At 43.0% G+C, this 18,099-nt stretch overlaps 1 protein-coding gene across 1 annotated transcript in view; it reads left to right on the top strand.

Moving 5' to 3' along the window:
- Positions 1–17,732, top strand: part of LOC139762729 (uncharacterized) — a 97,959-nt gene extending 80,227 nt beyond the window's left edge. Inside the window, exons 4-7 of the mRNA XM_071687770.1 lie at positions 1,697–1,917; positions 2,164–2,313; positions 3,310–3,427; positions 13,095–17,732. Of these exons, the coding sequence (XP_071543871.1) occupies positions 1,697–1,917; positions 2,164–2,313; positions 3,310–3,427; positions 13,095–13,147 (542 nt within the window). The 3' untranslated portion in view covers positions 13,148–17,732. The remainder of the gene's footprint in view (positions 1–1,696; positions 1,918–2,163; positions 2,314–3,309; positions 3,428–13,094) is intronic.
- Positions 17,733–18,099: the final 367 nt, after the last annotated feature.

Here is an 18,099-nt window from a genome sequence, read left to right as displayed (position 1 = left end):
CCTTTGGTTGTCAACACCACTCGTCACCTGGTGCTAGACGCCTTACCCTGCCAACACCACTTATCACCTGGTTTTGGACTCGATCCTGCCAACATCACTCATCACCTGATGTTGGCCTTCTGACCCTGCCAACACCACTCGTCACCTAGGCTAGCCGACCCTTCCAACACCACTCGTAGGCCAGCCGACCCTGCCAACACCACTCGTAGGCTAGCAGACCCTGCCTACACCACTCGCAAGTCAGCCGACCCTGCCATCATCACTCGTAGGCCAGCCGACCCTGCCAACAACACTCGTAGGCAAGCCGACCCTACCTACACCACTCGTAGGCCAGCCGACCCTGCTTACACCACTCGTAAGCCAGCCGACCCTGCCAACACCACTCGTAAGCCAGCCGACCCTGCCAACACCACTCGTAGGCCAGCCGACCCTGCCTTCACCACTCGTAGGCCAGCCGACCCTGCCTACACCACTCGTAGGCCAGCCGACCCTGCCAACACCACTCGGTGGCAAGCCGACCCTGCCTTCACCACTCGTAGGCCAGCCGACCCTGCCTACACCACTCGTAAGCCAGCCGACCCTGCCAATACCACTCGTAGGCCAGCCGACCCTGCCTTCACCACTCGTAGGCCAGCCGACCCTGCCTACACCACTCGTAAGCCAGACGACCCTGCCAACACCACTCGGTGGCAAGCCGACCCTGCCAACACCACTCGCAGGCCAGGCGACCCTGCCAACACCACTCGTAAGCCAGCCGACCCTACCAGCACCACTCGTAGGCCAGCCGACCCTGCCAACACCACTCGTAGGCCAGCCATCCCTGCCTACACCCCTCGTCCTTGGAAATGGTATCTGCTGGAGTCTCAGCTTCTGTGTGAAGAGACATTTTTACTTCAGATTATTTTTGAGAGAAAGAGAGAGAGAGAGAGAGAGAGAGAGAGAGAGAGAGAGAGAGAGAGAGAGAGAGAGAGAGAGTTACTGACCATGTCCCTCATGGAACTGCTCTTATGATGACCTATACCTCGTTCTTAAGTTCAATTCACAAACAATTGTTGCGCTATATCGAGACATGTTGGTGCAGGTGTGACTTGCAGTTGCTCATTTTTCAATATAATGGATAAGATATGGTCTACTGATACACCAGACGAACTTGGAGTAGGTTCATTAATGTGATCTCAGGTTCATATGAAGATCCAAGTAAGGATAGATATGGATGACTTTAGTTCTTGTGTATGTAGGGAAGCTCTGGAGACTAACATGAAGGTTGGCTGATGCCTGAGCCATGACCAGTGGGATACGTACGTTGGCTGGGAACATGACGTTAAGGGATACGTTACAAGCGTTGGCTGTTATCAGTAGATCCATCCAGTTGACTTAAGCCTTGTACCCGAAGAGCAAAGCTTCTTTTCATAACTTGTATCGCAAGTATTCTTAACTTGTACCGATAGTTCTCATAACTTGCTGTGAAATATCACCAAAGCGTCCGTGGGGCTAAGTTGAGAAAAGACTTGAGTACTTCAGTATTAGTGAAGGTTGTCAAGTTTTATCATCAGCTGAACCTGAAGCTTAACTTGGCCACCAGAGACTTAGTACTGGTGACCAAGTATCAAGTCACTCGTTAAGTTGGAAGGTCAAAGTTAGGATCAAGTTACCACTACTTTCTTCTTAAGTTACCACCGCTTTCTTCTCGTTCCAGCCTCGTCGCCCATGTCGTCCAGGAACTTTCCTCCGTCGTTCTGGAACAGCAACTACCAGGTGCCGTCGTCGTCGTCCTCGTCGTCCTCGTCGCGGCCGCCGAGTCTGGCCGGTCACCTGGGGGCATCACCAGCTGACCTGTATGACCCCTACCACGGTGGGCTCCACCCCCTCCAACCCCCAGCACCAGACCACTGGGCAGCCTACTCCTTATCTTCCCAGGTGAGGCACCCTCCCACGCTCTGCATGTCAACACACACTTATATTTAACGCTCATACTCACACGCCCAAGTACTCACTAACTCTTGATTCCATGCCTTAATGAACACATTCTGTCGTCTTTTCTCTTGAATACTCATATACCGTAAAAGTCTTCAAAGATAACTTCGTCTACCACCACCATTACTACCACCACTACTACTACTACTACTACTACTACCACTAGTGATGAAAGATACTGTTCCACAGGCGTACGGTCACCGCAGCGTGGCTCACGACGTGTACCAGGCAGCCATGTCATCAGTGCCATCCACGTCGAGGCCGTACCACCAGTACTCCTCACTCTCCCTACAGCCACACCTGGCCAGGCTGCCAGGAGTCACGGCCGTTGGTACACAGGTAGGCCTAGCTCATCCCCAACCCTTGACCATACTCACTCCCGCCTGACCTGACCCATGACCTAATCCAGCACTCAGTGCTACCTAATCTTGACCCATGATATAACCCAACACTCACTACTACCTACCTTGACACTCCATTCACACCTCATTAACAGGATACTTACTTTACTCATTCTATCACAGACCTGCATCTTTACCAGTTTACTTGACCTAGACCTACTTTGCGACCTGGATATCTGATGCTCTCACCCTGCTTAGCTGAACAGCCACTGACCTGGCTGCCTGCTGAAAACTGAATGTACCCACTGGTGTTCTTAATGACCTGAAATTGACGTTTATCTGATCAGACTCCGTGTCTGCTGACCAGACTCTGGTTGCTGACTTGGTTCACTGGGTGCTGATGTGACAAAATCATCATGATTCACTTTCTCTTGACATGACTGTAAATGTCGACATGACTCCCTAGCAACTGAAATGACTCTGTCAGGTGGAAGGCAATAGCTTCAACAGTTTATGAGTTGTTGATGTTCACAATGTTAATCTTTAATCCATTTGTTATCAAACCAAGACGTTTTGTGGACTGCCACCAACCTGCACCATAGATGGCTCATTTATCGAACCATTAATCAAGACCAGGTGAATCTGGTGAAGTTTATCTTTTGCTTCTATTTCAGTTGCTGTCAATCTCATTTGTCAAAGTAATGTTATTTAGCATTAGAAAGCTTGAGCAAAATATACTGTGTAATAACAAAATTAAGGCTGGTTATTTTACGAGATCTGGGCTTGAAAGTTGTTCTCATTTCATCTGTACAATCCATGGGTTAAGAAATAAGGACCTGGACACCTTATTTCGTAAACCATGAAGACAACCTTCCACCCTCCACACCTCAGCTCATCTGACATCTGATATATTCACAGATGAAGATGTTCAAGTCAGAGTCACGGGTCCTGCACCCCATCACTTTAGTATGTCTGACATTTGATGCGTTCACAGATGGGGATGTCCAAGCCAGAGGCGTGGGGAGCAAGGTATCATGAGGCCTTCACGAGCCCAGACTTTACACACAGCTTGGAGACCAACTACTCAGCGCCACACTACCCCAATGTACCAGGTCAGTATAGATCAAAACAGGTACACTTGTGTACATGAGTAAACACAATCAACAGTCATTGTGGGTCATCATATGTCTAATCAAGCTAAAATAGGTCAGCACAATTCTGTCATTGTCAGCAAAGAAAGCAGTTTATATCCACAGAGGTTAATATATGTTTGCAGGTCAACACAGGTCACCATGCCAAGGGTGTAGGAATCATCACCTACTTCAAGTTATTCTCGCTTCTAAGACATCATTAATTAATCTTTATATTGTTACCAGTAATCATTGTTTACAACCTGACTGTTATACATGTGCAAAAAAAATATTCTATTAATATTTGCAGATTTGATCTGCTTATTTTTTATACATAAGTGCTGCTTTTCCGCGTAAGAGAAGTAGCACCAGGAAAAAAAGAATGGCCCATCCACTCTTATACACATATATAGACATAAACGTCCATATATGTACATACACAGATATATATATATATATATATATATATATATATATATATATATATATATATATATATATTTATTTATTTGTTTTGCTTTGTCGCTGTCTCCCGCGTTAGCGAGGTAGCGCAAAGAAACAGACGAAAGAATGGCCCAACCCGCCCACATACACATGTATATACATACATGTCCACCCATGCACAATATACATACCTATACATCTCAATGTACACATATATATACACACACAGACATATACATATATACACATGTATATAATTCATACTATCTGCCTTTATTTGTTCCCATCGCCACCTCGCCACACATGGAATAACAACCCCCTCCCCCCCTCATGTGTGCGAGGTAGCGCTAGGAAAAACACCAAAGGCCCCATTCGTTCACACTCAGTCTCTAGCTGTCATGTAATAATGCACCGAAACCACAGCTCCCTTTCCACATCCAGGCCCCACACAACTTTCCATGGTTTACCCCAGACGCTTCACATGCCCTGGTTCAATCCATTGACAGCACGTCGACCCCGGTATACCACATCGTTCCAATTCACTCTATTCCTTGCACGCCTTTCACCCTCCTGCATGTTCAGGCCCCGATCACTCAAAATCTTTTTCACTCCATCTTTCCACCTCCAATTTGGTCTCCCACTTCTCGTTCCCTCCACCTCTGACACATATATCCTCTTGGTCAATCTTTCCCCACTCATTCTCTCCATGTGACCAAACCATTTCAAAACACCCTCTTCTGCTCTCTCAACCACGCTCTTTTTATTTCCACACATCTCTCTCACCCTTACATTACTTACTCGATCAAACCACCTCACACCACATATTGTCCTCAAACATCTCATTTCCAGCACATCCACCCTCCTGCGCACAACTCTATCCATAGCCCACGCCTCGCAACCATACAACATTGTTGGAACCACTATTCCTTCAAACATACCCATTTTTGCTTTCCGAGATAATGTTCTCGACTTCCAAACATTCTTCAAGGCTCCCAGAATTTTCGCCCCCTCCTCCACCCTATGATTCACTTCCGCTTCCATGGCTCCATCCGCTGCCAGATCCACTCCCAGATATCTAAAACACTTCACTTCCTCCAGCTTTTCTCCATTCAAACTTACCTCCCAATTGACTTGACCCTCAACCCTACTGTACCTAATAACCTTGCTCTTATTCACATTTACTCTTAACTTTCTTCTTTCACACAATTTACCAAACTCAGTCACCAGCTTCTGCAGTTTCTCTCATGAATCAGCCACCAGCGCTGTATCATCAGCGAACAACAACTGACTCACTTCCCAAGCTCTCTCATCCACAACAGACTTCATACTTGCCCCTCTTTCCAAAACTCTTGCATTCACCTCCCTAACAACCCCATCCATAAACAAATTAAACAACCATGGAGACATCACACACCCCTGCCGCAAACCTACATTCACTGAGAACCAATCACTTTCCTCTCTTCCTACACGTACACATGCCTTACATCCTCGATAAAAACTTTTCACTGCTTCTAACAACTTGCCTCCCACACTATATATTCTTAATACCTTCCACAGAGCATCTCTATCAACTCTATCATATGCCTTCTCCAGATCCATAAATGCTACATACAAATCCATTTGTTTTTCTAAGTATTTCTCGCATATATTCTTTAAAGCAAACACCTGATCCACACATCCTCTACCACTTCTGAAACCACACTGCTCTTCCCCAATCTGATGCTCTCTACATGCCTTCACCCTCTCAATCAATACCCTCCCATATAATTTACCAGGAATACTCAACAAACTTATACCTCTGTAATTTGAGCACTCACTCTTATCCCCTTTGTCTTTGTACAAAGGCACTATGCAAGCATTCCGCCAATCCTCAGGCACCTCACTATGAATCATACATACATTAAATAACCTTACCAACCAGTTAACAATACAGTCACCACCTTTTTTAATAAATTCCACTGCAATGCCATCCAAACCTGCTGCTTTGCCGGCTTTCATCTTCCGTAAAGCTTTTGCTACCTCTTCTTTATTTACCAAATCATTTTCCCTAACCCTCTCACTTTGCACACCACCTCGACCAAGACACCCCACATCTGCCACTCTATCATCAAACACATTCAACAAACCTTCAAAATACTCACTCCATCTCCTTCTCACATCACCACTCCTTGTTATCACCTCCCCATTTGCCCCCTTCACTGAAGTTCCCATTTGCTCTCTTGTCTTACGCACTTTATTTACCTCCTTCCAAAACATCTTTTTATTCTCCCTGAAATTTAATGATACTCTCTCGCCCCAACTCTCATTTGCCCTCTTTTTCACCTCTTGCACCTTTCTCTTGACCTCCTGCCTCTTTCTTTTATACCTCCCCCATATATATATATATATATATATATATATATATATATATATATATATATATATATATTATATATATATACATATTTAATATCTTTCTTTCTTTCATACTATTCGCCATTTCCCGCGTTAGCAAGGTAGCGTTAAGAACAGCGGACTGGGCCTCTGAGAGAATATCCTCACCTGGCCTCGTTCTCTGTTCCTCTTTTGGAAAAATTAAAAAAAAAAAACGAGAGGGGAGGATTTCCAGCTCCCCGCTCCCTCCCCTTTTAGTCGCCTTCTACGACACGCAAGGAATACGTGGGAAGAGGGTGTTTTGAAATGGTTTGGTCACATGGAGAGAATGAGTGGGTAATGATTGACCAAGAGGATATATGTGTCAGAGGTGGAGGGAACGAGGAGAAGTGGGAGACCAAATTGGAGGTGAAAAGATGGAGTGAAAAAGATTTTGAGTGATCGGGGCCTGAACATGCAGGAGGGTGAAAGGCGTGCAAGGAATAGAGTGAATTGGCGACGGAAATGAATAAGGGAAGAGAGTATGAATTATGTACATGTGTATATATGTATATGTCTGTGTGTGTATATATATGTATACGTTGAGATAGGTATGTATATGTGCGTGTGTGGACGTGTATGTATATACATGTGTATGTGGGTGGGTTGGGCCATTCTTTCGTCTGTTTCCTTGCTCTACCTCGCTAACGCGGGAGACAGCGACAAAGTATAATAAATAAATAAATACATATTATTCTATTTGCCATTTCCCACATTAGCGAGGTAGCGTTAAGAACAGAGGACTGAGCTTTTGAGGGAATATCCTCACTTGGCCCCCTTCTCTGTTCCATCTTTTAGAAAATTGAAAACGAAAGAGGAGGATTTCCAGCCCCCCTGCTCCCTTCCCTTTCAGTTGCCTTCTACGACACGCAGGGAATACGTGGAAAGTATTCTTTCTTCCCTACCCCCAGGGATGATATATATAAGGGATAGGGTAGAAAGAATACTTCCCATGTATTCCTTGCGTGTTGTAAAAGGCGACTAAAAGGGGAGGGAGTGTGGGGCTAGAAATCCTCCCCTCTCGTTTTTGATTTTCCAAAGAAGGAACAGAGAAGGCCAAGTGAGGATATTCCATTTGGAGCTGAGCAAAATCATCATGTCAATGACCTGGAACACTGCAGCTACTTCAAACGATAATAAACAGTTTCTTTTCCTCAGTATCTGTCTCTAGAATCGCAAAATTTCATAACATGCGGGCTCAGTCCTCTGTTCTTAATGATACCTCGCTAGTGCAGGAAATGGCGAATATATATATATATATATATGTATATATATATATATATATATATATATATATATATATATATATATATATATATATATACATATATATATATAGGTACAGTAGGGTTGAGGGTCAAGTCAATTGGGAGGTGAGTTTGAATGGAGAAAAACTGGAGGAAGTGAAGTGTTTTAGATATCTGGGAGTGGATCTGGCAGCGGATGGAACCATGGAAGCGGAAGTGGATCATAGGGTGGGGGAGGGGGCGAAAATTCTGGGAGCCTTGAAGAATGTGTGGAAGTCGAGAACATTATCTCGGAAAGCAAAAATGGGTATGTTTGAAGGAATAGTGGTTCCAACAATGTTATATGGTTGTGAAGCATGGGCTATAGATAGAGTTGTGCGGAGGAGGGTGGATGTGCTGGAAATGAGATGTTTGAGGACAATATGTGGTGTGAGGTGGTTTGATCGAGTAAGTAATGTAAGGGTAAGAGAGATGTGTGGAAATAAAAAGAGTGTGGTTGAGAGAGCAGAAGAGGGTGTTTTGAAATGGTTTGGGCACATGTAGAGAATGAGTGAGGAAAGATTGACCAAGAGGATATATGTGTCGGAGGTGGAGGGAACGAGGAGAAGTGGGAGACCAAATTGGAGGTGGAAAGATGGAGTGAAAAAGAATCTGAGTGATCGGGGCCTGAACATGCAGGAGGGTGAAAGGCGTGCAAGGAATAGAGTGAATTGGAATGATATGGTATACCTGGGTCGACGTGCTGTCAATGGATTGAACCAGGGGATGTGAAGAGTCTGGGGTAAACCATGGAAAGTTGTGTGGGGCCTGGATGTGGAAAGGCAGCTTCGGTTTCGGTGCATTATTACATGACAGCTAGAGACTGAGTCTGAACGAATGCGGCCTTTGTTGTCTTTTCCTAGCGCTACCTTGCGCACATGAGGGGGTAGGGGGTTGTTATTTCATGTGTGACAGGGTGGCGATGGGAATGAATAAAGGCAGACAGTATGTATTATGTACATGTGTATATATGTATATGTCTGTGTGTGTGTATATATATGTATACATTGAGATGTATAGGTATGTATATTTGCGTGTGTGGACGAGTGGGTATATACATGTGTATGTGGGTGGGTTGGGCCATTCTTTCGTCTGTTTTCTTGCGCTACCTCGCTAACACGGGAGACAGCGACAAAGCAAAATGAATAAATGAATAAATAAATAAATCTTTCTTTCTTTTTTCATACTATTCGCCATTTCCCGCATTAGCGAGGTAGCGTTAAGAACAGAGGACTGGGCCTTTGAGGGAACATCCTCACCTGGCCCCCCTTCTCTGTTCCTTCTTTTGGAAAAAAAAAAAAAATGAGAGGGGAGGATTTCCAGCCACCCGCTCCCTCCCCTTTTAGTCGCCTTCTACGACACACAGGGAATACGTGGGAAGTATTCTTTCTCCCCTATCCCCAGGGATAAAATAAATAAATATATAGGGGAGGGAGCGGGGGTCTGGAAATCCTCCCCTCTCGGTTTTTTTTTTTTAATTTTCCAAAAGAAGGAACAGAGAATTGGGCCAGGTGAGGGTATTCCCTCAAAGGCCCAGTCCTCTGTTCTTAACGCTACCTCGCTAATGCGGGAAACGGCAAATAGTTTGAAAGAAAGAAGATATATATATATATATATATATATATATATATATATATATATATATATATATATATATATAGGGGATTAAGAGTACTTCCCACGTATTCCCTGCGTGTCGTAGAAGGCGACTAACAGGGAAGGGAGCGGGGGGCTGGAAATCCTCCCCTCTTTTTTTTTTTTTCCAAAACAAGGAACAGAGGAGGCCAGGTGAGGATATTCCAAAAAAGGCCCAGTCCTCTGTTCTTAACGCTACCTCGCTAACGCGGGAAATGGCGAATAGTTAAAAAAAAATATATATATATATATATATATATATATATATATATATATATATATATATCCCTGGGGATAGGGGAGAAGGAATACTTCCCACGTATTCCCTGCGTGTCGTAGAAGGCGACTAAAATGAGAGGGAGCGGGTGGCTGGAAATCCTCCCATCTCGTTTTTGTCAATTTTCCAAAAGAAGGAACAAAGAAAGGGGCCAGGTGAGGGTATTCCCTTAAGGGCCCAGTCGTCTGTTCTTAACGCTACCTCGCTGACGTGGGAAATGGCGAATAGTATGAAAGAAAAGAAAGATATATATATGGTTGTTTAATTTGTTTATTGATGGGGTTGTTAGGGAGGTGAATGCAAGAGTTTTGGAAAGAGGGGCAAGTATGAAGCCTGTTGGGGATGAGAGAGCTCGGGAAGTGAGTCAGTTGTTGTTCGCTGATGATACAGCGCTGGTGGCTGATTCATGTGAGAAACTGCAGAAGCTGGTGACTGAGTTTGGTAAAGTGTGTGAAAGAAGAAAGAGTAAATGTGAATAAGAGCAAGGTTATTAGGTACAGTAGGGTTGAGGGTCAAGTCAATTGGGAGGTGAGTTTGAATGGAGAAAAACTGGAGGAAGTGAAGTGTTTTAGATATCTGGGAGTGGATCTGGCAGCGGATGGAACCATAGAAGCGGAAGTGGATCATAGGGTGGGGGAGGGGGCGAAAATTCTGGGAGCCTTGAAGAATGTGTGGAAGTCGAGAACATTATCTCGGAAAGCAAAAATGGGTATGTTTGAAGGAATAGTGGTTCCAACAATGTTGTATGGTTGCGAGGCGTGGGCTATGGATAGAGTTGTGCGCAGGAGGATGGATGTGCTGGAAATGAGATGTTTGAGGACAATGTGTGGTGTGAGATGGTTTGATCGAGTAAGTAACGTAAGGGTAAGAGAGATGTGTGGAAATAAAAAGAGCGTGGTTGAGAGAGCAGAATAGGGTGTTTTGAAATGGTTTGGGCACATGGAGAGAATGAGTGAGGAAAGATTGACCAAGAGGATATATGTGTCGGAGGTGGAGGGAACGAGGAGAAGAGGGAGACCAAATTGGAGGTGGAAAGATGGAGTGAAAAAGATTTTGTGTGATCGGGGCCTGAACATGCAGGAGGGTGAAAGGAGGGCAAGGAATAGAGTGAATTGGAGCGATGTGGTATACCGGGGTTGACGTGCTGTCAGTGGATTGAATCGGGGCATGTGAAGCGTCTGGGGTAAACCATGGAAAGCTGTGTAGGTATGTATATTTGCGTGTGTGGACGTATGTATATACATGTGTATGGGGGTGGGTTGGGCTATTTCTTTCGTCTGTTTCCTTGCGCTACCTCGCAAACGCGGGAGACAGCGACAAAGCAAAAAAAAAAAGAAAAATATATATATATATATATATATATATATATATATATATATATATATATATGTATATATATATATATATATATATATATATATATATATATATATATATATATATATTATCCCTGGGGATAGGGGAGAAAGAATACCTCCCACGTATTCCCTGCGTGTCGTAGAAGGCAACTAAAAGGGGAGGGAGCGGGTGGCTGGAAATCCTCCCCTTTCGTTTTTTTTTTAAATTTCCAAAAGAAGGAACAGAGAAGGGGGGCCAGGTGAGGATTTTCCCTCTAAGGCCCAGTCCTCTGTTCTTAGCGCTACCTCGCAAACGCGGGAAATGGCGAATAGTATAAAAAAAAATAATATATATATATATATATATATATATATATATATATATATATATATATATATATATATATATATATATATATATATACTTTTTTCATACTATTCGCCATTTCCCACATTAGCGAGGTAGCATTAAGAACAAAGGACTGGGCCTTTGAGGGACTATCCTCAACTGGCCCCCTTCTCTGTTCCTTCTTTTGGAAAATTAAAAAAAAGAGATTGGAGGATTTCCAGCCACCCCTTCCCTCCCCTTTTAGTTGCTTTCTACAACATGCAGGGAATACGTGGGAATTATTCTTTCTCCCCCTATCCCCAGGGGGTACATACATGTGTATGTGGGTGGTTTGGGCCATTCTTTCGTCTGTTTCCTTGCCCTACCTCGCTAACGCGGGAGACAGCGACAAAGCAAAATAAATAATAAACAAATAAATATATATGGGGATGAGAGAGCTTGGGAAGTGAGTCAGTTGTTGCTCGATGATGATACAGCGCTGGTGGCTGATTCATGTGAGAAACTGCAGAAGCTGGTGACTGAGTTTGATAAAGTGTGTGAAAGAAGAAAGTTATGAGTAAATGTGAATAAGAGCAAGGTTATTGGGTACAGTAGGGTTGAGGGTCAAGTCATTTGGGAGGTAAGTTTGAATGGAGAAAAACTGGAGGAAGTAAAGTGTTTTAGATATCTGGGAGTGGATCTGGCAGCGGATGGAACTATGGAAGCGGAAGTGAATCATAGGGTGGGGGAGGGGGCGAAAATCCTGGGAGCCTTGAAGAATGTGTGGAAGTCGAGAACATTATCTCGGAAAGCAAAAATGGCTATGTTTGAAGGAATAGTGGTTCCAACAATGTTGTGTGGTTGCAAGGCGTGGGCTATGGATAGAGTTGTGCGCAGGAGGGTGGATGTGCTGGAAATGAGATGTTTGAGGACAATATGTGGTGTGAGATGGTTTGATCGAGCAAGTAATGTAAGGGTACGAGAGATGTGTGGAAATAAAAAGAGCGTGGTTGAGAGAGCAGAAGAGGGTGTTTTAAAATGGTTTGGGCACATGGAGAGAATGAGTGAGGAAAGATTGACCAAGAGGATATATGTGTCAGAGGTGGAGGGAACGAGGAGAATTGGGAGACCAAATTGGAGGTGGAAAGATGGGGTGAAAAAGATTTTGAATGATCGGGGTCTGAACATGCAGGAGGGTGAAAGGTGGGCAAGGAATAGAGTGAATTGGATCGATGTGGTATACCGTGGTCGACGTGCTGTCAATGGATTGAATCAGGGCATGTGAAGCATCTGGGGTAAACCATGGAAAGTTGTGTGGGGCCTGGATGTGGAAATGGAGCTGTGGTTTCGGGCATTATTGCATGACAGCCAGAGACTGAGTGTGAACGAATGGGGCCTTTGTTGTCTTTTCCTAGCGCTACCTCGCACACATGAGGGGGAGGAGGATGTTATTCCATGTGTGGCGAGGTGGCGATGGAAATAAATAAAGGCAGACAGTGTGAATTGTGTGCATGTGAATATATGTATGTGTCTGTGTGTGTATATATATGTGTACATTGAGATGTATAGGTATGTATATTTGCGTGTGTGGACGTGTATGTATATACATGTGTATGGGGGTGGGTTGGTCCATTTCTTTCGTCTGTTTCCTAGCGCTACGTCGTAAACGCGGGAGACAGCGACAAAGCAAAATAAATATATAAATATTTATTTATTCATTTATCTATTATACTTTATCGTTGTCTCCCACATTAGCGAGGTCTAGTTTACACCTGACATACTGCCCATACATACTTCAACTAAACACACAACTCTTGCATGTTATGCGTGGAATATATCATTCATGTATTAGCTACAGGACATATTACTCTTTTATACATACCTCCATATACCGCTTTTGCATTTTTGGCATTTTGGTGTTTCATTGCAGGTTTGGAGACAGGAGTGCCACAGGAAGGGGCTAAGGACCTCTACTGGTTTTAAGACACATCTTGACATTGGGAAGGAGTGGCAAGTATTGTATGTGAGGTGACCTGTTCATATTGTATGCCACCAGTCATGCACATTAACATGTCACAGAAACTCTTGTACCAATTCTCTGGGATACTTAGCTGCTGTGGAGGCAGTATTTGCCAAAAACAATGTAAATAGAGATACAATAACTGACCAGTGTGTTATATACAGCTATCTAGATGGAGATAATTATCTTTTATTTAGACCTGAAAATGTTGGTTTAATCCAAGACTGTGGACTTAATAACAGTGTTGTGGCATTGTAAATCATGCCATGAATGTGGCTCAGCCTTACATTTTTGTCAGGAATTAATGAGGAACAATGTACAGTATCTTGACAAGCGAAGAGTTAACCCAATCATACAAAGGTGCTAAAGTGGTGTCAAATATGCAATGATCACATGTTTTCTATATTTTTGTTGAACACAATGAATGTACAAATTGGAATTTTTATTCAACATGCTAATGCTTTAATGTATTTTATTAGGTTAATTGTACAGTTTTGTTCTCAGTTGCTGTATCCACTGTTGTACTTTTAGTCGGGCTGATTAGCTGACCCCAAGCACACACCTAGACCACACTCCTGTTGCCAGGTACCCTCCTGCCTCTCCTTTTACCATATTTCTGTTACCAGGTACCCTCCTGCCTCTCCCTCTCTCCCTTTACCATATTCCTATTACCAGGTACCCTCCTGCTTCTTCCTTTATCATTTCCTGTTAGCAGGTACCCTTCAGCTTCTTCCTTTACCATATTCCTACGGCCATGTACCATCTTGCTTCTCCCTTTACCATAGCCCTGTTGCTAGGTACCCTTCTGTCCCACCCTTGACCACACAGCTACTGCAAGGTACCCTCCTGCCCCTTCCTTCACCACATGGCTAATGCCTAGTACACTAGTGTCACTCCCTTCACAATATTACTATTATCAGATACATTGTTTTTTGTTTTCTATACCAGCTGAGATGGGTTAAGAAGTGAATGCCCTAATCAGGGCTTTTTCACTGATGCTATACATACAGGTATGTATGTATGTATGTATGTGGCCAGCTTCCTGGGTGTTGCAGGAGCCCTATGAATATAGAAGGGACTCCTGGGGCAAGAAAATCCTGCAAATACAGTCCCACCTTACCATGCTCAGCACTCAACTTTATGCAAAAGCACTAGATCCCTCCCACTCATACAACTATATAACTAACTATCAATCCCAAGCAGAAATAAAAAGCTTATCCTTGCCTCAAACTTCAGTAATATTTACTCACAGATTCTCCATCCCTAACAAATATAACATTGACAAAACACGCACTTTTTTAAAAGAACCCGGCAAGCACTAAAAATCTCATCTCCTAACAGTTTAAATTCCACCCCATCAGAAATACATCCATCAAAAGCCACACTTCTCAGACAAACACATGTCACACTCTCTTGCTTTCTCACTGGACATCACCCTTCACTATAAACACCATTTCAGCATATTCTAAGACCCTTTATGCCTATGACATATCTACCATGAAAAGATGCTGTGCACTTACTACTTCATTCCCCTGCACTCTCAGCATGTAGATGCACACTCATCACAACATTTATGAACAGTGGTCCTGACCAGTGGACATGGCCAGCTTCCTGATTGTAATAGGAACCCATAAGGGTAAAGGGACTCCTTAGGTAAGAAGTATATATATATATATATATATATATATATATATATATATATATATATATATATATATATATCAACTCTGTGGAAGGTATTAAGAATATATGGTGTGGGAGGCAAGTTGTTAGAAGCAATGAAAAGTTTTTATCGAGAATATAAGGCATGTGTACGTGTAGGAAGAGAGGAAAGTGATTGGTACTCAGTGAATGTACGTTTGTGGCAGGGGTGTGTGATGTCTCCATGGTTGTTTAATTTGTTTATGGATGGGGTTGTTAGGGAGGTGAATGCAAGAGTTTTGGAAAGAGGGGCAAGTATGAAGTCTGTTGGGGATGAGAGAGCTTGGGAAGTGAGTCAGTTGTTGTTCACTGATGATACAGCACTGGTGGCTGATTCATGTGAGAAACTGCAGAAGCTGGTGACTGAGTTTGGTAAAGTGTGTGAAAGAAGAAAGTTAAGAGTAAATGTGAATAAGAGCAAGGTTATTAGGTACAGTAGGGTTGAGGGTCAAGTCAATTGGGAGGTAAGTTTGAATGGAGAAAAACTGGAGGAAGTAAAGTGTTTTAGATATCTGGGAGTGGATCTGGCAGCGGATGGAACCATGGAAGCGGAAGTGGATCATATATATATATATATATATATATATATATATATATATATATATATATATATATATATATATATATATATATATATATATATATATATTTTTTTTTTTTCTTTTTTTTTTGCCGCTGTCTCCCGCGTTTGTGAGGTAGCGCAAGGAAACAAACGAAAGAAATGGCCCAACCCACCCCCATACACATGTATATACATACGTCCACACACGCAAATATACATACCTACACAGCTTTCCATGGTTTACCCCTGACGCTTCACATGCCCTGATTCAATCCACTGACAGCACATCAACCCCGGTATACCACATCGATCCAATTCACTCTGTTCCTTGCACGCCTTTCACCCTCCTCCATGTTCAGGCCCCAATCACTCAAAGTCTTTTTCACTCCATCTTTCCACCTCTAACTTGGTCTCCCACTTCTCCTTGTTCCCTCCACCTCTGACACATATATCCTCTTTGTCATCTTTCCTCACTCATTCTCTCCATGTAACCAAACCATTTCAAAACACCCTCTTCTGCTCTCTCAACCACACTCTTTTTATTACCACACATCTCTCTTACCCTTTCATTACTTACTCGATCAAACCACCTCACACCACATATTGTCCTCAAACATCTCATTTCCAGCACATCCATCCTCCTCCGCACTACTCTATCTATAGCCCACGCCTCTCAATCATATAACATTGTTGGAACCACTATTCCTTCAAACATACCCATTTTTGATTTCCGAGATAATGTTCTCGACTTCCACACATTCTTCAACGCTCCAAGAATTTTCGCCCCCTCCCCCACCCTATGATTCACTTCCGCTTCCATGGTTCCATCCGCTGCCAAATCCACTCCCAGATATCTAAAACACTTCACTTCCTCCAGTTTTTCTCCATTCAGACTTACTTCCCAATTGACTTGACCCTCAACCCTACTGTACCTAATAACCTTGCTCTTATTTACATTTACTCTCAACTTTCTTCTTTCACACACCTTACCAAACTCAGTCACCAGCTTCTGCAATTTCTCACATGAATCAGACACCAGCGCTGTATCATCAGCGAACAACAACTGACTCACTTCCCAAGCTCTCTCATCCACAACAGACTGCATACTTGCCCCTCTTTCCAAAACTCTTGCATTCACATTCCTAACAACCGCATCCATAAACAAATTAAACAACCATGGAGACATCACACACCCCTGTCACAAACCTACATTCACTGAGAACCAATCACTTTCCTCTCTTCCTACACGTACACATGCCTTACATCCTCGATAAAAACTTTTCAATGCTTCTAACAACTTGCCTCCCACACCATATATTCTTAATACCTTCCACAGAGCATCTCTATCATATGACTTCTCCAGATCCATAAATGCTACATACAAATCCATTTGCTTTTCCAAGTATTTCTCTCATACATTCTTCAAAGCAAACACCTGATCCACACATCCTCTACCACTTCTGAAGCCACACTGCTCTTCCCTAATCTGATGCTCTGTACATGCCTTCACCCTCTCAATCAATACCCTCCCATATAATTTACCAGGAATACTCAACAAACTTATACCTCTGTAATTTGAGCACTCACTCTTATCCCCTTTGCCTTTGTACAATGGCACTATGCAAGCATTCCGCCAATCCTCAGGCACCTCACCAAGAATCATACATATATTAAATATTCTTACCAACCAGTCAACAATACAGTCACCCCCTCTTTTAATAAATTCCACTGCAATACCATCCAACTCTGCTGCCTTGCCAGCTTTCATCTTCCACAAAGCTTTTACTACCTCTTCTCTGTTTACCAAATCATTTTCCCTAACCCTCTCACTCTGCACACCACCTCGACCAAAACACCCTATATCTGCCACTCTGTCATCACACACATTCAACAGACCTTCAAAATACTCACTCCATCTCCTCAAATTACCACTACTTGTTATCACCTCCCCATTAGTCCCCTTCACTGAAGTTCCCATTTGCTCCCTTGTCTTACGCACTTTATTTACCTCCTTCCAAAACATCTTTTTATTCTCCCTAAAATTTAATGATACTCTCTCACTCCAACTCTCATTTGCCCTCTTTTTCACCTCTTGCACCTTTCTCTTGACCTCCTACCTCTTTCTTTTATACATCTCCCTGGGGATAGGGGAGAAAGAGTACTTCCCAAGCATTCCTCACGTGTCGTAGAAGGAGACTAAAGAGGACGGGAGCGGGGGGCTAGAAACCCTTCCCTCCTTGTATTTCAACTTTCTAAAAGGGGAAACAGAAGAAGTATATATATATATATATATATATATATATATATATATATATATATATATATATATATATATTCTTCTTTTTCTTTTTCTTTCAAACTATTCGCCATTTCCCGCATTAGCGAGGAAGCGTTAAGAACAGAGGACTGGGCCTTTGAGGGAATACCCTCACCTGGCCCAATTTTCTGTTCCTTCTTTTGGAGAAAAAAAAAAAAAAAAAAAAAAAACGAGAGGGGAGGATTTCCAGCCCCCCGCTCCCTCCCCTTTTAGTCGCCTTCTACGACACGCAGGGAATACGTGGGAAGTATTCTTAATCCCCTATCCCCAGGGATAATATATATATATATATATATATATATATATATATATATATATATATATATATCCTGGGG

This window comes from Panulirus ornatus, chromosome 44 (assembly GCF_036320965.1).
Source record: "Panulirus ornatus isolate Po-2019 chromosome 44, ASM3632096v1, whole genome shotgun sequence".
NCBI lineage: Eukaryota > Metazoa > Arthropoda > Malacostraca > Decapoda > Palinuridae > Panulirus > Panulirus ornatus.
The sequence above is the reverse complement of the archived record's forward strand: the minus strand, read 5'-3'. Positions and strand labels throughout refer to the sequence as shown.